Raw genomic sequence first — 22674 nt, forward strand, 5'->3', positions numbered from 1 at the left:
GGACACAAACAAAAACGTAATGTACTTTGTGGATAGCCCTCGTGTATCTAAAATTACATTACAGTATCTGGTGTTAGTTTTAGAATATCCTGCAGAGACATCTTCAAAATGCATGGTATTTTGTAAGCTGTTAATGAATAAATGTACAGTGTACACTCTCTCTCTCTCTCTCTCTCTCTCTCTCTCTCTCTCTCTCTCTCTCTTTCTCTCTTGGGAGAGAAGATGAAAGTACAATATTTCTTCTAGCAAACAGCAATAAGCAGCTCACCAAATGACAATAGGCACCATTTCCATTGTTTAAATGACAGTCATGTGACAACAGAATAAAGTTTTTAATGGTATCAGCAATTTCTAAAAGAAATGATGGAGCATTGAAAGGAATGTATGTTCATATCAAAACAAAAATTAGAATTAATTGAAAGTTTTGAGACAGGATGAAGCACTGCAAAATGAAGAGCTGATTATTGTATTGGGATCCAGACTGTTCAGGACGTAATAAGAATAAGCAGAAAATACAGGATTTTGTCAAAAAATGCAATTAGTTCTAGACTGTCTGCACAAAAAAACATGAATATATCTACAATTAATGAATGAGATGGTGCTCTTTTGCAATGGTTTAGGCAAAGGTGGCAGGGGTAAAATACAGGGAGCGAAAGGCTATTTACAATTTGTACAGAAACCAGATGGCAGTTATAAGAGTCGAGGGACATGAAAGGGAAGCAGTGGTTGGGAAGGGAGTGAGACAGGGTTGTAGCCTCTCCCCGATGTCATTCAATCTGTATATTGAGCAAGCAGTAAAGGAAACAAAAGAAAAATATGGTGTAGGTATTAAAATCCAGGGAGAAGAAATAAAAACTTTGAGGTTCGCCGATGACATTGTAATTCTGTCAGAGATGGCAAAGGACTTGGAAGAGCAGTTGAACGGAATGGACATTGTCTTGAAAGGAGAATATAAGATGAACATCAACAAAAGTAAAATGAGGATAATGGAATGTAGTCAAATTAAGTCGGGTGAAGCTGAGGGAATCAGATTAGGAAACGAGACACTTAAAGTAGTAAATAAGTTTTGCTATTTGGGGAGCAAAATAAGTGATGATGGTCGATGTAGAGAGGATATAAAATGTAGACTGGCAATGGCAAGGATAACATTTCTGAAGAAGAGAAATTTGTTAACATCAAGTATAGATTTAAGTGTGAGGAAGTCATTTCTGAAAGTATTTGTATGGAGTGTAGCCATGTATGGAAGTGAAACATGGACAATAAATAGTTTGAACAAGAAGAGAATAGAAGCTTTCGAAATGTGGTGCAACAGAAGAGTGTTGAAGATTAGGTGGGTAGATCACGTAACTAATGAGGAGGTATTGAATAGGATTGAGGAGAAGAGAAGTTTGTGGCATGACTTGACTAGAAGAAGGGATCGGTTGGTGCGACATGTCCTGAGGCATCAAGGGATCACAAATTTAGCATTGGAGGGCAGCTGCAGTGTGGAGGGTAAAAATTGTAGAGGGAGACCAAGAGATGAATACACTAAGCAGATTCAGAAGGATGTAGGTTGCAGTACGTACTGGGAGATGAAGGAGCTTGCACAGGATAGATTAGCATGGAGAGCTCCTTCAAACCAGTCTCAGGACTGAAGATCACAACAACAACAGGCAAAAGCAAGCAGAAGTTATCATATTTTTGTGTGCGATGTGTGCCAGGAAAGCTAAATTTTTTCATGAAGCACTAGGATAGAAGGAGATAATACCACTTCACATCCCAATGAGAGGATTGTTGTATCTGATGATGGATCATAACTAAGTTTTTACCTCCTAGTGTGGATGCCTCATCTGGGTAGCTAATCACATTCAAACAATAATATTACATTTATGAACTTACTATGCAAGGAGAGCGACTTAGTTCAAATGTTGAAGAAGCCTTAGTTCAAATGTTGCAGCAGCTGAATCCTTCCAAGGAAGAATGGAATTTCACACCTGACTATATTTATAATGCAGACAATAGTGCTCTGTATTTGCACCTGACTATATTTATAATGCAGACAATAGTGCTCTGTATTTTAAATGTCTACCCACTAGAACCCCTGCTTTTAAGAGCAAAGTTCATGCTCCTGCACATAAGTTGTCTAAAGAACATGTAACAGTTTCGTGCACTGCTAATGCCTTTGGGAACCACGAAGTGAGACTACTAGTGATTGGAAAGTAAAAAAACCTTTAACATATGTGGGTATCACAGCTAAGGACATCCCTGTGCATTATAATAACCAAAAAGGAGCACTGATGGGTAGTAAAATTTTCAAAAGCTGATACCAAGTGCATTTTGTATCACAAGATCAGTGATTTCTGGTGGAGAAAGTGTTTCCACAGATGACTGTTCTGTTGCTTGATAACACCACTTCACATTCCAATGAGAGGATTGTTGTATCTGATGATGGATCATAACTAAGATTTTACCTCCTAATGTGGATGCCGTTATATAGCCAATGGACCAAGGCTTAATTGCATCAATAAAACAATGCTTCCGGGCAAGTCTGTTGGTTATTCTAGTTGGTGAGGATGATTGGTGGCATTGTGGAAGAAATTGCAATTCTAGATGCAAAACATGGGATTTCTGATTCCTGTCAGGAAGTTGACCAACATGTGCTAGTTCGATTGTGGAGGAAAATTCTTCCAGGAATTGAAGGGAGTGATTTTCAAGGTTTCAGTTATGAGGAAATAACAACTGCACAAATAATGAATCTGGCAGCTGGTTTAATTGATTTTGAAGATATCAGTGAAGAAAACTTGAATTACTGGCTGAAGATTGACGCATGTGAACCTGGCTTCCAGCACAAGTGATGCTGAAAATGGGACTGCTGCTTCACAACAAAGCAAAGAAGATGTCAGTGAATATGAAAGAGAGGATGAAGACATTGACTTTGTCAGTCATTGCAGCACACTGGAATGTGTTGATAGTCTTCTAGATTAATGGGCCAGAGGGAGTTTCAGTACAATGAAATTATTGCTACAAGAAAAATTTGAAATCCTGCAAAGAAAATGTCAACTCCTCTTAGGAGCAGACCAACATCACAGACTATTTTAAGAGACATATGGGCCAATAGTACATATACACAGAACTTGGATAAGGCTGTGCATAAAGAATACATGTTTTAAGATATCTTGATTATTCTTGTTTGTCAATTATACATGCATCTTTCCCCCCACTTTACCCTGAATAATTGGGAGGAGTCTGTATTCATTAACATCATTTGTCTTACCAATAATTCTCCTCTGAAAAATTAGTGCAAAGCATGAATGCAATACTAGGTCCAAAAACAGTCACTGAAATTACGTCAATAGTTTTAACATTAGTAGAGAAAGACAGTTATGTGGGTACACATATATTTAATCATCTAAAAGAGCATATTAAATATTATGTGGAAAATTTAAGACTGACTTTAAGATCTCTTTTTTTGTAACTTGTTCTACTCCATTGGAGAGTATGTTCATGGAAATATTTTGTACTATTCGTATGAATATTTTAGGTTACATTACAAATAATTTATCACTGTAATAAATTTATATTCCATAATTGAAGGGGCCAGTGGAAGAAGATGCTAACCTGCAACACTGTATTTTGACTTGCCACATTTTATATGTTAGAATGTAAACAGAATAACACAAAGCAATTTATATAGTGGACAGCATTTTTAACAGTAGATATGGAACTACTTGTTACCAGCATGTGGCGCATTAAAAAATGCAGCAGATAAAGTGATTACATGAATTTTTACTAAATTTATGGTTAGCACTTTCTTCCACTACACCTCTCAGTTTCATTGCCAAAAATTGGTGCCAAGTATGACTACAATACTAAGACCAGAAACAGTTGCATTGCACATAAACGGAAATGTACATTCTTTCCACATTTTGAGTAACCCGCACCATGAGACCCACTTATCACAACTAATATAATCCAACAAAAAGTAACTTATCCAATTATCAATACTGAAATATTCACAATATTGGCACTGGCTGTGTAAAATATAGCTGCATGTTGTGGTTTATCTGATATTAACATTTGCCAACTTATTCCTAATTTTTTCATGGTGTTTCTGTTGCATCAATACTTTCGCCTCCACTGTTTGAAGATGAAACTATGGGTGTTCTGGTTGTACACGAAGTACCACTGGGCTGTGCCCATCTAACTTCGTAATGCGCTAGGGGTTTTCGTGAAACTGAGAGATTGGGGTTGTTTGTGTATTTTCTGTGTTAAGTTTGTGTTTGGTGTTTTATGTATGTGTCATTGGTCTCTCGAGAGCCATGTAAGGGTTAATTTTGGCCATTTGTGAGAAGTTTCTGGTGGTTCGTTTCCTGTTTGTGAAAAGCTTCTGGTGGTTCATTTCCTAAATTTTGTATGAGAAAATGGGGTGAAGTTTGTGTTGTTTCATAAAATTTTATGGATTTTTCTTGAATAAGTGTGTAAATGGTGGGTTGGCCTAGGAAGTCTCTTATGTGCGTGTTGGGGACGTATCTGCTAGCACCAGAGATGACACAGAAAACTTGGTGCTGGAGATGTTGCAGTCAGGAGAGTGCTGTGTCTGATGCCATAGACCATATCTCTGAGCCATACAGGATGACTGGAAGTATGGGCTGGCTCCAAAGAAGGAGTTTGCACTGGATTGTTATACCATTGCCTTTCAGGAGTGGATATAGCCTACAGAAGATGGCGCAGCCCTTGTTTGCAGTGGTAGTGAGGTGCCTGTTCCATGTTAGGTGGCAATCTATTTCAACCCCCAGGTAGATGATAGAACTTCTCCAAGTTAGCTCATGGCCGTCAATTGTGAGTTGATGGTTTGGGAGTTTGATTTTAGGGGTGAAATAGATTGCTTGGCAGTTTGTAGGGTTGTTCTTAATTTTCTATGGTTGCATCACTGGGTTATTTCGCGCAGATGCTGCTGGAGGTGGCAGTGTGTGAGGAGGAGGCTGCAACTGCTTCTGTATATGGCGGTGTCTTACGCATAGAGCGCAATCTCTCTGCCTATCTGTCTAGGGATGTCATTCATGTATATGGTATAGAGGACAGGACCTAAAACCGAGCCTTGTGGGATTCCTGCTGCAATCTGTGGTATCTGCCTGGACTTGTCTCCGTCCTTTACAAAGAACTGACATCCTGTAAGGAAGGAATCAATGATCCAGGTTATATGAACTGGGCACCCTGTCTGGCCAAGTTTGTACATTAGGCAATCATGCCAGACACAGTCAAATACTTTTTCTATGTCTGGGAACATCACACCTGTTGCTTGTGTCCTTGGCTTGGGCAGACACGTGTTCTACCAAGCAAAGGATTGTTGGACAGAGGAGAGCTCAGTGCAGAAACAAAACTGTTCGGCCATAAGGATGTTGTTTTCAGTCAGGTATTGATGGAGAGGTGAAAGGATTATTAATTCCAGAATTTTACTCAGGCCAGTTAGGAGAGAGATGGGCCTGTAACTTTTGGGAAGGAGCAAGTTTGTATTGGGTTTGGATAGGGTGATGACCTTTGGAGTTTTCCACACTGAGATGAAGTATGTTAGTTTCAAGAAGGCATTTTAAAAGCTTGCTAGGTAGGATATTGTGGGAGGGGGAAGGTGTTTTAGGAGTGGGGTGCGGACGCAGTCAGGGCCAGGAGCTTTGTGGCTACCCTGCTGCTTGATGAGTGCACATATTGTCGGCTTGTTAATGGGCTTGAACTCTGTCACTGGGCACGTATTTCTTACCTGAGTCACTCGGCCAGTAACTATTCTCTCCTGCCTATTGCTCACCTCATCGTGGATGACAAGAGTCCGGAATTGTGAGTCCAGTGATTTTGCCATTATTTCCACCCTTTCTTGGCAACGGCCTTGCCACAGTGGATACACCGGTTCCCGTGAGAACACCGAAGTTAAGCACTGTCGGGTGTGGCTGGCCCTTCGATGGGTGACTATCCAGCTGCCATGCGCTGTTGCCATTTTTCGGGGTGCACTCAGCCTCGTGATGCCAATTGAGGAGCTATTCGACCGAATAGTAGCGGCTCCGGTCAAAGAAAACCATCATAACGACCAGGAGAGTGGTGTGCTGATCACACGCCCCTCCTATCCGCATCCCCAGCTGAGGGTGATACGGCGGTCGGATGGTCCCGATGGGCCACTTGTGGCCTGAAGACGGAGTGCTTTTTTTCCACCCTTTCTTGTTCGTCGTATGCAAGACTGTTCTTGCCATGGAGTGGCTTGTTTTCTCTGGTGGGATCATTCTGTTGTCAGTTTATTTTCCAGATTTTGTGTCTGGATATGTTTGCTTAGGTGGACCTTAGTTTCTCCTCCCAGCAGCGGCTCCTGTGCTCTTGTAGTCGTTGCCTCACCTGGTCCTCTAGACTCCACAGCAGGCAGCAATTGGCTGGGTCATGGTAGCTTTGTCACAGCCTACACCTCCTGCGTTTGGTGACTATGAGGTCCCAGATGTCAGGGGGCAGGGGACCCTGGCAACGCGATCAGTGGTTTCCTGACACTTGTTGCTCGAGTACAGGCATGGAGGATGCCAGTGAATTTCTCAATGGCTTCATCCACGTCCCCTTCTGTCTGGAGTGGGGGGTTTTCCTCCATGTGCTCTCCCACCAGTTTGTGATTACTTATGTGTTTGCCATTCTCCCAACATCATCTTTGACACTGGTGAGATCCAGCACAAGAGGACTGTTGTTGGAGTCCAGCTCGTAGTGCACTGTGGCTGCCACATCAAGATCCAAGTTTTTTGCTACAAAAATATCTAATATATCAAATTTTCTGTCTGCATTGCCAGGAATATGCACAGGCTCATCTGGGACAATGACACTCAGGGCGGCATGCCGCTTGATGAAGCCCCGCAGAGTCCTGCCACTTGCATTCTCGCACGACAGCCCCAGGCTCTATGTTTTGAATTTAGGTCCCATCCCACCAATACATGTTTGCCACCCTTAAGCAGTGCCTGAAGGTCTTGTGCAGTGATACCTGAAGTCGGGAGATGGTACGCCGAAATATCTTGCCAAAGGTTTTGGCCAATTTGATCTCTACAACTACAGCCTTGATAGTTTGAGTCTTTGGGAGTTCCAAGGATCAGAAGCACCTTCTGCCCTTAACCAATATCACTGTCCCGCCACCTGGGCAGTCCCACAGTCGAACTGGTGGATGGCGTAGTTTCTGACAGCGAATCGGTTGTCGAGCTTCAGGTGTGTTTCTGTCAGACACATAATATCAATGGCATGCCAGTCTAGATAGTCTCCCAAAATGATTTTGCTGGTTTTAATGCCATTGGTGTTCCATGTTGCAATTTTTATTCTTGTGGACCTATGGGGATCCATCAAAGCATGCCATTAATGCTGTTGCTCCTTCAGCAGTAATCATGAATTTTGTCAGGGCATCAGGCAGAGCTCGAAGCTTTGCCAAGATGTCCTTAAATGTGTTAAAGAGGGGCATGATGCTGAATCCTGAAAACAGTTGCTGCAGCTCTCTCAGCTCATCAAGGAACATCGCCGGTGAGTGCTGAGCGAAGACTGTGACCGTGTGGTAGCAGCCTCCATGCCCTGGAGTTGGGAGGGCTGTGGTGGTGGGGTACGCGGTGGCCAGGTGGCAACAGCCATCAGGGTGCGTGGTAGGGGAAGTGATGGGTAAGAGTCTGGCCCTGGCATTTTCGGTCTGCAGCTTTTGACAGCAGCAGAGCTCGTGCCTGTGGCTGTACTGTGGGAGCAGAGCTTGTGGTTATTGCCACGGCTGCAATAGCAATTCGTGGGGATGATCATGGGAGACAGCTCACCAACAGCTTCAGTCTGTAGGGCAGCGGCAGTAGTTTGCCGGATGGCTGTTGCCGCAGAGAGCGCATTTTGCTGGCATGTCCCGTTTCTCGGCACATGTGTTACTGGGATGGGGGCCGGTGCATTTTATGAACTTCGGCGAGTGGTTACAGTTTTCGGCACTGTGGAAGAGCTGCTGGCACTGGTGACCCTGTACAGGACCTTCAGGCTGCTGATATTTTTCAATTGTGACTCTGCAATGCAGAATAAGCCTTATCATGTACACTTCGTGGTTTTTCTGGTCAAGGTGGGGAATGACCTTGAAGGGCGTGCGCTTCTTGCGACCTTCTCCAGGTTTTGCCGGGTCAGAGGCATGCGTTTCTTGTTTGACCTCTATGACCTTGAACTTGTGGAAGATGAGGCCCACCTTGATTTCCACTGGATTTGTGTCACGGGGAAGACCTTTCATCACTACCTTGAATGTGCCTCGTTCCTACATCGGATACTTGTGATGGGGGATGTTATGGTCTCTGAAAGTAATCTTTTATTGTTCTGTAGTCTGGATGTGAGGATGCCTGAAACTTTAGTGATGAGCCCCTGCATGACATGTACAGGCCACCTTTTAACATCAGTGCTGTCTCCTTGATTACTTTCATAGTGCCATTTTGGATGGTAGCTATGATGGGAGGGATCTTGTGTCTCTTCTGTTTAGGCTGGGTACCTGATGTGGAGGGTTCGTTCTTCTTCGCCACAACGGCATATTTCAGTCTATCGTGCAAAACACCCTGCTCCAAAGAGCTATTACATACGTCGCTGAGAATCCTACTTATCTGTGGGGAACAAGCTTTAAGTACCTTGCTGGAAATGCCATCAATTCCGTAAGAGCTTTTACTTTTCAGTGAGTTTATTATTTTACTGATTTCAGAGGGAGAGGTTGGTGGAATTACAGTTATTTCAAACTGCACAGGTATGGTCTCTTCTATTAGTAGCCTTGCCTCTTCTAGTGAAGATCTAGATCCTATTTTCTCCACAACATTTAAAAAATGATTATAGAAAATATTTTCAATTTCTGATTGTTTGTTAGTACACTTGTCATTCAGTTTTGTGGCACTAAAGTCTTCCTGTGCTCTTGGTTGCCCTGTTTCCCTTTCAATAATATTCCAAATTGTTTTAATTTTATTATCAGAGTTACTGATCTCAGACATGATACACATGCTTCTGGACTTTTTAATAACGTTTCTTAGTACCACACAATAGTATTTATAATAATGAACAATTTCGGGGTCAGTACTCCCTCTTGCTGTTAGATACAGTTCTCTTTTACGGTTGCAAGATATTCTTATTCCTTTAGTTAGCCAAGGTTTTTTATATGTTTTCTTGGAATTATGTTTAACTATTTTCTTGGGAAAACAATTTTCAAATACCCTTAAAAATGTATCGTGAAGTAAGTTATATTTCATGTTTGCATCGGGTTCCTTATACACTTCATCCCAGTCTAGCTGCTGTAGGCTTTCCCTAAAGTTTGCAATATGTATATTGTTAATTGAACGCACTGATTTGAAAGTCTGATTTGATATACTGCATGGAGCTATGTCATGTACTGTAACTAGCTGTGCACCATGATCTGACTGACACTGCCAAGGGGCACTGGATGTTCATTTGTTGGCACCATTAGGTCTCTCTGATCAGCACCAGCCCTAGCATAAAATGCATGCGGGTATCTGGGTAGTGCCACAGGCCCAGGTGTGGGAATTTCCTTAGTCTTTGAGGAGCAGGAACGATGCCCTGTGGCAGTTTCTGACTGGCACACGTTGGTGGCGGATTAGACAACTCCAAACAACAACAGCATGACCGCCGCTATCTCCGTGCTGCCAGTAAACCAACTGCAGCCACACCACAAAGGGACCACGCCTAGGTCCTACCACAACAAATTTTCTGTGCACACGCAAGTCATGTGCTTCCTCACATGACAGTTCTGCTGCTCTGCGAATACACAGTGCACATGACGAATTTTGCTTCACTACGGCAAGTGTAGTGTGCCAAAAAAACAGCAGCAAGCAGCACAGGATCAGCTCACTATGAGTCCTGCCCCTCAAATGCTGTTTGAAGTGCACCTTCTTTTTAACTATGTATAATAAGGCCTTGGGCAGTACTTTATAAGAAAATGGGCAGCACTGAAATCTCTGTTATTATTATTAAACTCTTTAAAATAAGGTCCTTGCATTTTGTTTACATTTTCATCATGTAATATTTTTGTGGTTGTCATGCCCCATTTTTAATTCATAGTGTATCTGAAGGTCATGTGTATTTGCCTGAAATACAATACACTTTTTTTCTGTACTTTTCAATTTATAGCAACTCAGTATTTTACACTTTTTTTTGCTATATTATGTTATTTTCTTCACTTTTTTTTTCTACTGTACTATGATTATTTTCTTTCTAGACCGATGGCAGTCCAGTGGCACTATTCAACCTTTTTGTACAAATTGTAAGAGACCAGCTGCACATTGTTCTTGCAATGAGCCCAATTGGTGATGGATTTAGAAATAGCATTAGAAAGTTTCCAGCAATAATTAACTGCTGCACCATTGACTGGTTCCAGGTAATGCAGTTCATAGGTTATTTTTAAGTGTTGAATAACAAATTTTTCTTAGGTCAGCCTAGAAACACTTTTAATATGAACGTATGAAGACAGTGATGCTTTTGTAATGATTGATTGTCTTACTGACATCAAGATAGTCATGTCATTTCATAGAATTTCTTGAATATATATCTCTTGAATTTGTGACTATTTAATGTTTGTAATTTCCTCAATATTTATTAGAGAGACATCAGAATCTATGCACATTTAAACATAAGTCAATCAGAAACTTGATCATCAGTGCATTTTTATTTATTTATTGTTTTTTCCCAACTGCTAATCTAAAGAATGGTCTGTTTAATTCCTCTCCAGCAGTATCCAAAAAGAACTGGATAAAGGATTCGCAGAGGTCTTCAATTTCAATTCAGTTTTCACAAGAAGTTAAACTGCAATATCGTATTGGGGACCATTAGCCATTTGATAGCCACTGTTGAATAAATGCACTATGATCATCAATTATATGTGTGATAGTTCTCATACATGTTTTCCAGTGTCACCTATCAACCTTCACTTAGTTTGTTTCCTTGATAGTTTCGATGTCTTAGAATCCAACTAAGGACTTCATTCATTCAGCAAATCTCCATTCACTTGGCTACATGCCATGCCCATCTCCATTTCATTTTCATTACAGTCATAAATGTGGCTTTCACTTCACTTTGTTCTTTGACCTGTTTATGTGTTTTCCTGTCCCTTCCAGTCATCTGTAACTCTCCTTTGTCCACTGACTAAAATTTTGTTACAGAACAGGTTTTATGAAGTCAGTGTCTTACAACCAGATCAGAATTGGCAGAATACATGAATTGCACTCATTCAATTTCAGACACACCAGAAGATTACTTTAAAGAGAATTGAGTTCAGTTTGGCAAAATTTCTTCAGAGTGTTTACACTTTTCTGTTTAGTTTTTTGTTATCTATCCAAGCTTTAACTGCTCCAAATACAAAACCTTGTCAACAAGTTTTTATGATCTTTGGTTAGTTAGCAAAATTTTTATTTCTGTTTGTTCATTTCACTTGAGAAGATATTATTTTAGTCTTATTATAAACAATTCTGTCTCCCTCCGAGATGTGCACCGTAAACTCATCCACTCACATTAGATAGTCCTAGAAAATTGAGAAATATGACTTCAAAAAATTGATGGAGTTCTTGAAAGTGAATAGTGGAACAAAGCTATACAGATTCATATGTATAGAGGAATAGTTCCCTTTTCTCTCTTCTTAACATGTTGACTGCCACAAAGCTGTGTGTCTGCTGGTGGCCTCTGCAGAGCATCACAGCTGACATCTATCACAATGTATGTGGCAGTGAACATGGTTTAGACATTAAGAAGTTTATAATGCAGCATTGTAGACAAATTCGAAGTGAGGCCTTCTCTCACCACTGAACAAAGTGCAAAATTTTTTAGGTGTTTTGGATAGAGGTGGGCAAAACTGCTCTATTCAGAGATTGGATCAGAACTGGTCAGTCACTGGAATGAAGTAGCCTTTTTTCTTGATTCAGCACTCATCATTCACTCACGAAAATAAGTAAAAGGAAGGTACATTGCCTTTTTAAATCAGGCCACTAAAGCTGTATTTTTATCTGATTTGGTCCTATTTTGAAAGCGTGTATAAAGAGGGGGAATAAATTTGTATTTTGTCCCTAGTAATTTTCAGATACAAAAGTTTTAAATATTGTCTGCAGCAGAAGTTATAAATAGTACAACAAAAACCTAAATATTTTTTATCAAGTAGAAAAATTTCAAGATAAGATAACATACTTTATTGTCACATGACATGTTTTTATACAATCATTCGATTGAGAACATTGGTGACTCGTCAGTCTTTAACCTAAGTTGTTACGGTATTTTATACACTGCAGGAAATATGTAATACATACATTGCTTATTATAATAAAAGTACATCATTATGTTTTAAATCTTTTTGTAACTCGCCGGCCGCGGTGGTCTCGCGGTTCTAGGCGCGCAGTCCAGAACCGTGCGACTGCTACGGTCGCAGGTTCGAATCCTGCCTCGGGCATGGATGTGTGTGATGTCCTTAGGTTAGTTAGGTTTAAGTAGTTCTAAGTTCTAGGGGACTGATGACCACAGCTGTTAAGTCCCATAGTGCTCAGAGCAATTTTTTTCGTAACTCATCGAATCATTACCATAGACTTCACACACCTATATGAAGTATGGATGTACTGAACGGAATACAAACCGCCATTCAAACTGTAATTCTATATATAAACATGAATGTACAGTGAACGTGTATACTTTGTATCTATATGGCTTTGAAAGTACACCAATTGTACTTGTATCCTTACTCCCTATTCCTATTTATAAATTCTTCTAAACTATAACATTTGCTTTTTATTCATTTAGAAATTCTTCTAGGCTATAATAACATTTGCTTTTTAGGTATATGCTAATGGTTCGAATGTGGATTCCCCAAATATTGACCTTATCTTATTTCTGATCTTCAGAGCTATGTAATATGGAGTATTTTCATATAATGTGAGTCTGTGACAAGGTAACATGTATTTCAATTCTGTTCAAAGAGGTTTTTTTTTTAAAAAAAAAAGAAAAAAAAAAAAAAAGATTCAAAGGAGGTTTGTCTTTTCAGTCCCCCAAAAATTATTCCATATCTTGTAACTGTTATGAAATAAGCGTGATATACAATTTTCTTCACCATTAAATCTGTTACATTGTTTAGTACCCTCATTGCATAAAGTCAACTATTTAATCTCTTCAGTAAACTGTCCACGTGGTTGGTCCATTGCAAGTTTTTATTTAAAGTTATCCCAAGAAGTTTTAAAGAATCAACTGTGGCCGGTTCTTTACCTTTACCTGAATATTCTATCTGCGATATACATTCAGTAGTTTGTTTGGTCCTGAAGTGTATGATTTGGGTTTTTTCAAGATTTAATTTCATAGCATTAATTTTTATTCATTGTTCAAGTTCTTGTATAGTTTGTTTCGTTGTCCATACTAATTCTTCAGTGTTTTTGCAGCAGACTACAGCAATTGAGTCATCTGCGTAAAGCATTGTATCTGTATTTACTTTGCTAGGCATGTCATTTATGTAATATAAGAACAGAAGTGGTCCTAATATTGAGCCCTGGGGCACTCCTGCTTGTATTTCTTTCCAGCTAGAGCAAGTTTTCTCTCCCTTTTGATGTATCACCACCCTTTGGTGTCTGTTTTGGGATAAGATGAAAACCATCTTATAGAATTTCCATGGAAGCCATAGGTACCCAATTTTTGGAGCAGTAGCTTATGGTTTACTGTGTCATATGCCTTTGATAGGCCACAAGAAATACCAGATACACTTTGTTGTCGAGGCATTTACTTACTTTAGAGATTAGTTCATTTACAGCTTGTAAAGTGTTTCGTCCCTTCATAAACCCATATTGGTTATTGAGAATAATATTACCTTCTTTATTGTACTTTTCTGATTGATTACATATTTGTTCAACTATTTTATAGAAAACTGGGAGTATAGACACTGGGTGGAAATTTACTAAATCATCTTGTTTTCCCTTTTTGTAGATTGGACAGACTTCAGCATATTTCAGTCTGTCTGGAAAGCAGCCCTCATCAAATAATTGGTTTATTGTTTTACAGAGTTGAGGTTCAATGCTGTCACTTCGTGCCTTTATGATATTTGTTGGAATTTAATCCCAGCCCATAGATTTAAGATTTTTTAGGGATTGTATGATGTTAGCTCCTTCCTGACATGATACTGCAGTAAATTTAAACTCTCTTGATTCTTGCAGTACTGCATCAGGCCTTATTTGTGGAAGCAAGAAGTTATGAATTTTGTTTGTGGTTGTGAAGTACTTATTAAATTTTTCACAGATGTGCTGATTGTTAGTAACAGTACTCCCACCAATTTCTAGTTTGTAATTAAAATGTTGTGTTTCTTCAGTACCTGTTTCTTTCTTGGCAACCTGCCTTACTGCTTTTGATTTATTTGAGGCATTAGCTATATATTTACTGTTTGCCATTTGTTTTGTTTGTTTAACTACCCGATCAAATATTTTTTTGTATTTGATTTTGTACCTAATAAATTCAGCATCATGGTTGGTTTTTGCTTTCTAATAAATTCAGCATCATGGTTGGTTTTTGCTTCCTTATGCATTTCCCTCTTTCTAATACTTGAGATTCTGATACCTTCCGTAATCCGTGTGTTACTTTTATTGCATTTATCACTTGTTGATACGAGGGGAAACCATTCGTTGAAAATGTTCTTGAATTCAGATATGAAAGTGTTGTAATTATTGTTTACTGAACACTGGTTGCTGAAGGTCCAGTGGGTTTCCTTTAATTTCAAGATAAATGTGTGTATATTTGGCTGGCTGAAATTTCTGACCAATTTTACTGTGGGCCTATATGTTTTGTCTATTTATGGCAATGACATAAAAAGTGCTGAGTGATCAGATATTCCTAATTCTAATTCATGTTTTTCTGTATTCCCATAATTTTTGCTGCTCACTATATTATCAATGCTTGTGGCAGAAGTGGCTGTTACCCTGGTGTACTCAGTAAAATTTAGTGTTAAGCCATTTGTAGCCAACAAATCCTTCAGGGTGGTAACAAATTGTTTTTGTCTCTTATATCTATATTAAAATCAGAACAAATTAAAATCTTTTTATACAGTTTCCCTACCTGAAACCTACTTAGCAGAGTTTCAAATTTCTTTAGAAATGCCCTAGTAGCCCAATATTTCGGGACATGATATATGCTTACAATTAGTAAACTGTATTCAGACAGCTCAATGCAACAGCTTTCGAATACCTGTTCCTCATTTAAACAATCGAAAGTCATTTTGGCTTCAAAGTTTTGTGTTTGTTCAACTGATGTACATGATCCCCATACCCCTTTTTTCTGCAAAAACTCGATGCTAACTTGCACCCTGAGAGTGAATTTAGCAGCTTGACATTGTCCCATTTAAGCCAATGTTCATTCAGACATATGACTTTTACAGAGTTTATTTGCCCCAAGAGTATTTCTAAGTCATATAGTTTGTTCCTCATTTCTCCCGACACACCACCTATATTTGAGTGCATTATGAAGCTATTTTTACTGACTGAAGAACTTACAGTATCTATTAAACTGTCAACAAAGTTTACACCTATGTGAGTCTTTACTGCTAATGTATGGTCCCTCTCTTTGTTAGTTCTAATTCCATAGGAATTGGTCCACTGTATTAGTTTCCCTGTGAAGGAGCTTCCATTGCAATAACAGGTCTGTTTTTGTTATCATGAGATATCTGTTCAAGTGCATCATTAATGCTCGCAGTTAACCTTTTCATACCATGTTTGTTGTGATGCATTCCATGGCATTTCTTTCGTAAGTATCAATATCTATGTGCTTTACATTTACAAATTTGGCACAAAAACTTTTTAACTTATTAATTAATTCATCAAATTTCTTCGTTAACACACAACCAGTCCAGAAGATCATACCTTTGTGGGAGTGTTGTTACAATTACGTTTGTTAAATGCAGGAACTGCAGCACTATGATCAGCTTCTTAACAAAGGCCGTGGCCTCATTTCTGTAAACGTTGTTTGCACCTCCTATTATCACCACATTGTCTTTTTTTGTGAGTTCTGAGCAATTTTTGTTAACACTTTTAATCACATTATCAAAACTGGCACCAGGCTTTACAATGCCTTGTTGCGACCGTGACTGTTACCAAATATTTTCACCTTCTTCTTCTGTTGTATCTTCTTTGTAGAATCATTTTTACACGATGCTGAGAAGACTTCTTTCGGCATTTCTTTATGTCCATAATCTTCCTTAATCAAGAAATCGTCTTCTCTTACCGAGAAGGAGTCTGGTTTGTTTACACCTGGTTCCTTGTATTGAAGCTGTACCTCTGCACCACATATACACTTATTCTTCAGAGTAGCGTATTTGTTGTTTAGAGTAAGTAAATCACTTTGAAGTACTCTGATTTTTTTGTCTTTTTCCTTGATGGCATTTCTAAATTTGTTTTCCACAGCTTCACTAACACACATGAAACAAGTCCATGTGTAGTCCTCGTTTACAAATTTTATGCTTCATTTTGCGCACTTCTCGTGGAACCAGCGTTGACAGCCTTTACACCGAATACATTTAATCACCTTTTTGTTGCACATCTTACAATTGTTAACACTTTTACATGCACATTTATCAGAGCTGTTCTCATTTACTGTTTTACCATGCAGTGCCATCTTTGCAAACTTGAAAACTGTTGTTATATTTAGAGACTTTTAGTGAAAAAAAAAAGAATTATTACTACTGTATTGAAGTGTATCTGCAGTAGTCATTTACAGTCAGTATTATGATGTATGTTCCCATAAAGGAAAAATTAATCAATATTGTCATTTATAAATAAAATTTGACCCATTTTAGTCAACATGAGTCTTATCCTCTTCTTATTGCACATTTGTCCTGCTTTTGAAAATATTCATTCACAGGCCACTGATGTTGCTCTGATACATAATACTTTTAGAACCAATTGATGCATCACAAGCCACAGCAATTTTCTTGTCGCCCATCAGTTTAACGGATTTCTATTTCTACGCAAATATCCCTTCACTAAATATTTGTCCAGTTCAACAATTTCCACACTTTCTGGGTCATGACTTGCTTGAAGCTGACTAATAGTTTCACGGAACTCCTCCCAGATTGAGAATGTTTCTTGTGTTGTGGTGGTAATTGGCTGAGAAAAGAGCTTTGTTTTGTTGTTGTTGTTGTTTTTGAACAACCAACATTTCCATTTTCACAGTAGCCTTCAAGTAGCATTCCTGAAATGTTTTTTCATCTGAAAATCATTGCCTTTGAATCAGGGGTCCAGTAATGTTGCCTGAATAATCACTTCGGTACTGGAGATAAGCCTTTAAGCAAATTATCAACCAATGAATATTTCTTGAGGATATTCTTTATTTTTGTCTTTAAAAGATTTTAGTTGCCATTCCAACAATCTTGGCAAGATTTTCATTTCTAAAAGTGAAACTGTTTTCTCTGAGGACACTTCTTTGGTTACCTCATCGAAAACTTCCAAAATCTGTAAAGCCTGTTGCACTATCTCCCAGTCTGTACCTTTTAAGTTTAAGGTGATCAATTTTCCACCTAAAATAGTAAGGCAAGAAATTATGGGTTCTTTATTTAAAGTAAATCTTTGCAACAGTGTTCCATCTGGATGGGACACCTTGTTTCAGTTTCAGTCAGTCCTCTTTTAGTTTTTCTTGCATTTCAGAAAGTTTGCTTAAAGCAGATGGTCTCTCCTTAAGAAACATAACAACTCATTTGACCTCATCAATGGACTTCTGAACTGCATGTTGCGCAGTGAGGTTCAAGAATGTGCAAAGCATAAGCTATGTGGAAGTTTCAGAAGCATGGCAGTTAATTTCATATTGACACATTTTCTGTTATTATGGAAGTGATTTTAAAATTGATTTTGTATTTGGGATAAAAGACTTTACCCAGTTTGAGATGTTTTCAGCAATGTGTCTTGTCTTGAAACTGTGAGCACTCTGAAACATATGACTTTAGTTCACTCTTCTCATTTATGAAATCTGCAGTGAGTGCATAGAACCTAATGTTATTTATACTCATCCATGCATCAGATGTAACGCAAATTGCCTTTGCAGTGGTCAAATCATTTTTAATTTTTTAAAATAACTCATGTTGCAAATTGGGCATTAAAGAGTTTCACAATGTTTTCCGACTTGATTAATTATAGTTTGGGCAAAGCATATATCAAATTCTTTCTCTTCAACTGTAGAGAAAGAATGGTATTCTCTGCAAATCATTTTTAAAAGCTTTACATCTAATGCCACACTTTTATTTAATGTGAGCGACTTTATAATATTAAAAAAAGTTACTTATTGGTTGTTCTAAATGAAAGGCAGTTGACAGTGTGGGCACCACAAAAGGAAATAAATGAGGGCCTAGTCCACAACCTGATGACACTCATGAACTGGATACAACTTGAGAATCAATATGCCTTTCTGGGAGCATACCTTCACCTTAGGTGTTAGCAGATATCAGCAAGGACGATTCACAAGAAATTATTTCTCGAATTCCTGTATTGATTGATGGCGAATTTGATCGGCTTCCTGACCTACATCATTCCAGGGGTACTGTAGAATGCTTCGATCTTATATGTCTCTTCAGGTGTGATGATGAGCCAGTGGCCTGGGTAATTATCTGCCGACAATAGCGGAATTTTCCTTTTTCTTCCACTTTGTTAAAATGGTACCAAATATGACTCGTAATTCTTCTAGGCAAAGGCAATGTGGATGACATATTGTTGTGCAGCACTGAAAAGTACACTGACAAAATTAAAGTATTTACTATTAACTCAGCCATTTTGAATCATAAAAGCTTAAAGTGAGAACAAATATGCATGCAGAACTTTCTATTATGAGAAGTTATAGAGTTGGATATAGAATTTTGTAATCTGCAAAACCTAGACCCACAGTCAAAAAGTTTGTATCATGTATAAAAAGGTCTGAAACAGTCATAGTGATTAAGGTACTCAGGAAGACAAGCCTGACAATATGTGAGGATTTCACTGCTGGAAGATAAAAATAATGTGATATCCGAATATCAACTACATAGCATGTGAACAAGAGATGGCAGGATAATGGTGCATATGAAGGCTGGAAAAAAGCAGTGCAGGTGATCTCTAAAGCCTGTGCTTTAGGAGCTATGAACTTGTCTACTCATGCAGCCACTGGTTCTACCAGAGTGTCTGTTGTTACTGTAGAGCATAGTTGACTATCACTTCCAACTCATTTCGATGATCTGTGCCATATATTTAAGAATTTCGACATCTGTGTCGTCCTTCTAATGAACGTGGGCACATGGCTCAAGCCAAGCAGGCACTCCAGTTCCCTAAAAATAGATTCCACTGTCCGAAGACTCCACAGAAGTAACAGATGAGCAGGCAGAGTAGTGGCATACTAACACTTTCACTTATTATCGACCGTGCTACTCACATCCATTAGTAATGAAGATAGACAAGTCAAATATATGTTCATAAATATCAAGTCTCTTAAGAAAATGTGCAAATTCAAGTGTGTAGTTTCATATCCAAATGTAACAGTATTTCAGCTTGCACCTACCCATAATGCAGCTTATAGTCAGCCCCCATACATACATTTGCCAATGAAATCCATGAGCAAAGAAATTCATACCTGGAATATCAGCTCAGAGCATCACTTTCGGGACTTACTCTCTAAAATATGCAAGGAATAAACTGTGCCAAAATACAGAGGCTAAGCGTATCAGTGTACATGAACTTGCAGTGGAGGCGCAAGAGATAATTTGGGAGATGACTTCCATATCATTCCTGGACATGAAAGATGAACTTCATGGATTTTTTACCAAACTAACTTTATTACAGAATAAATATGCTCCCCCAAAGATCAGACACCTGAAGGGAAAACCTGCATCTTGCCTAGCCGAAGAGCTAAAACAGTTCACGAATCTCAGAGACACTGTATGTTGGATTTACAAATGACCTCCTACCCTCGAAAATAAAATTGATTACAAGCAGAAAGCAAACACAGTCAATTAATGTGAGAGATATGATAACTAAGACATGGCTATACGTTAATCTAAAACAAAGACCAGATGCTCTATGAAAAAGATGGCGTGATCTGGGGAAGAGTAAGCTAAGTAAAGCTGCAACTGATACCATTGTCCAAACCAAGGTACTAAACCAGACTTTATCAATAACCTTCATTGACCCATAAATAAAACATAGACTTAATGATTATTTCATGGATGTAAAGGATGGTAAACGTGAAAAATTCTTTCTTGAGCTGACAATGCTGTCAAAAATCCTTCAGCTCAGCATTTACTGTACAGGATGAAGCTGCAGTCCAAATGGTCAAACTTATTGTTGATCCACTACTGCTCATAATAACTACTGATCCTTAGACCTTGAAGCTCTTGCCTGGACAACACAGCAGAAACACTCATTCCCATCAGAATACAAGCACTAGAAGCCCAGTTGCTAAGATGAGTTGTTGGGTACATTGTGTCTCACAGTAGAGTGAATGTAGATATCAGAAAAGAACTGAGAGTGAAAAACTTAAATGAGCAGATTAAAGAACACAGAAATAACTGGAAGGATTATGTCACAAGAATGAAAGACAACAAATTACCAAAATTGGTAACAATTACTGAGCGATATGCTCCGATTGCACAATGGCCGAACACAGCAGCTTTTATAATCGCTGCCAACACATTCCGAATGCAATTCTAAGTCAGAGGATAAGAAATAACAACTTACTGAAAAGTATGTAAACATTTATTGAGCTTCTGAAACTTGAGATGTTCTTTTGAAATCAAGAGTGGAAACATGATGCTGGAAGTGTTTTCCACCTTAATGTGTCCTACTGCAGCCCTTTGGTCTTGTTTGGCTTGGTAGCTGAATATGAAGCAAAAGGGCCTGGGTTCGATTCCCAGTTGGGTTGAAGATTTTTTTCTACTTGGAGATTCAGTGATGTGTTATGCTTACTTTCATATCATCCTAATTAGTATTACTATTGAGGTAGCTGAATGGGCGCTGCACAACAGCAATAAATTGGAAAAAAAAAAAAAAAAAAAAAAAAAAAAAAAAAAAAAAAAAAAAAAAAAAAAAAAAAAACTGAGCTTCCTTTATATTCAGTTTTTGTGGATGAGAAAAGCTTCATGTACTAATAAGGTAGGCAAATCCACATTTGCACATGGTCTAAAACACATTTTTTGTAGCTTCGGAAACGTTTTTTTGTGGATATGGATTGGGGTGCCGCTGCAGCAGCCTACCACAGAATTTTTATCCCACTCATTGCAGCCACCAGAGACACATTTTGAAATCATATGAGCTACCATTCATTATTTCTGAATCACCCATTGTCCACTCTTTAGAAGGATCTGTCTCTTTGAATCAATTCAGGAGTGGGCTGTCCATCTCTAGCTTTGGAGGTGGGTGCAGAAATTCTGTTTAGGAATTGGGACAAACTTAGATTAATCATACAGGAAACAAGCTTGAGTGATTAAAACAGTCTCTTGAAATGTGCTAATTTTTCAAATGTGTCCTCATTTCTTATCAAATTTTATTGGTTTAAGACTCAAACTGTACAATGTTATTTGCAATGAGAGATGATTCCACAGTTGTGGTGTTCCTTGTATTTTCGGATTATGTATCAGTCAGTACAGTATTCCTCCTTGGTTGATTAACCAGTAAAAGTTTTATAAAAGTACAAAACTAACAACTAGTCAATGACCTTAAAAAATAATTCTGATAGGTGATTTACTTTTGGAGTTATATTGGTTTTCAAAGTAGGTTCTGCCACTGAAGCTCCCAATACTCTTTCACATATTTAATATGACAGTCTTTGTGCTCTTGATTCTATTGGCATTCCTTGGATTGGAGTGTGGAACATTAGATTCCTTATATTGGGCAGGTAGGTTAGAAAATTTAAAAAGGGAAATTAATAGGTTAAATTTAGATATAGTGGGAGTTAGTGAAGTTTGGTGGCAGGAGTCACAGGATGTCTGGTTGGGTGAATACAGGGTTATAAATGCAAAATAAAACAGAGATAATTCAGGAGTAGGTTTAATAATGAATAAGGAAATAGGAACATAGATACACTAGAATGAACATCATAGTGAATGCATTAGTGTAGCCAAGATAGACATGAAGCCCACACCCACCATGGTAGTACAAGTTTAAATGCCAACTAGGTCCACATATAATGAAGAGATAGAGGAAATGTTTGATGAGATAAAAGAAATTATTCTGATAGTTAAGGGAGATGAAAATTTAATACGTTGTCATGGGGGGCTGGAATTTGATAGTGGGAAAAGAAAGAGAAGGAAAAACAGTAGGTGAATATGGACTCGAGGAAAGGAATGAAAGAGGAAGCCTCCTGGTAGAATTTTGCTCAGAGCATAATTTAATCAAAACTAACACTTGGTTTAAGAATCATGAAGGAAGGTAGTATACATGGAAGAGAGCTGGAGACACTGAGAGCTTTCAGATTGATTATATAATGGTAATATAGAAATTTTGGAACAAGATTTTAAATTGTAAGACATTTCTAGAGGCAGATATGGACTCTGACTGCACTTTATTAGTTATGAACTGTAGATTAAAACCAAAGAAATTGCAAAATGGTAGGAATTTAAGGAGGTGGGACCTGAATAAACTGAAATAACCAGAGGTTGTAAAGCGTTTCAAAGGGAACATTAGGGAATGATTGACAAGAACAGGGGAAAGGACTAATAGAAAAAGAATGGGTAGCTTTGAGAGA

General features: G+C 38.5%; 1 protein-coding gene across 1 annotated transcript in view; it reads left to right on the forward strand.

Annotated features, from left to right (window-relative positions):
* The window catches only part of LOC124596265 (dynein axonemal heavy chain 7), a 1038560-nt gene that overhangs the window by 605584 nt on the left and 410302 nt on the right, over positions 1–22674 (forward strand). Inside the window, 1 exon segment of the mRNA XM_047135340.1 lies at positions 10199–10357. Coding sequence (XP_046991296.1) covers positions 10199–10357 — 159 coding nt within the window.

The sequence above is a fragment of the Schistocerca americana genome, chromosome 2 (assembly GCF_021461395.2).
Source record: "Schistocerca americana isolate TAMUIC-IGC-003095 chromosome 2, iqSchAmer2.1, whole genome shotgun sequence".
Lineage (NCBI taxonomy): Eukaryota > Metazoa > Arthropoda > Insecta > Orthoptera > Acrididae > Schistocerca > Schistocerca americana.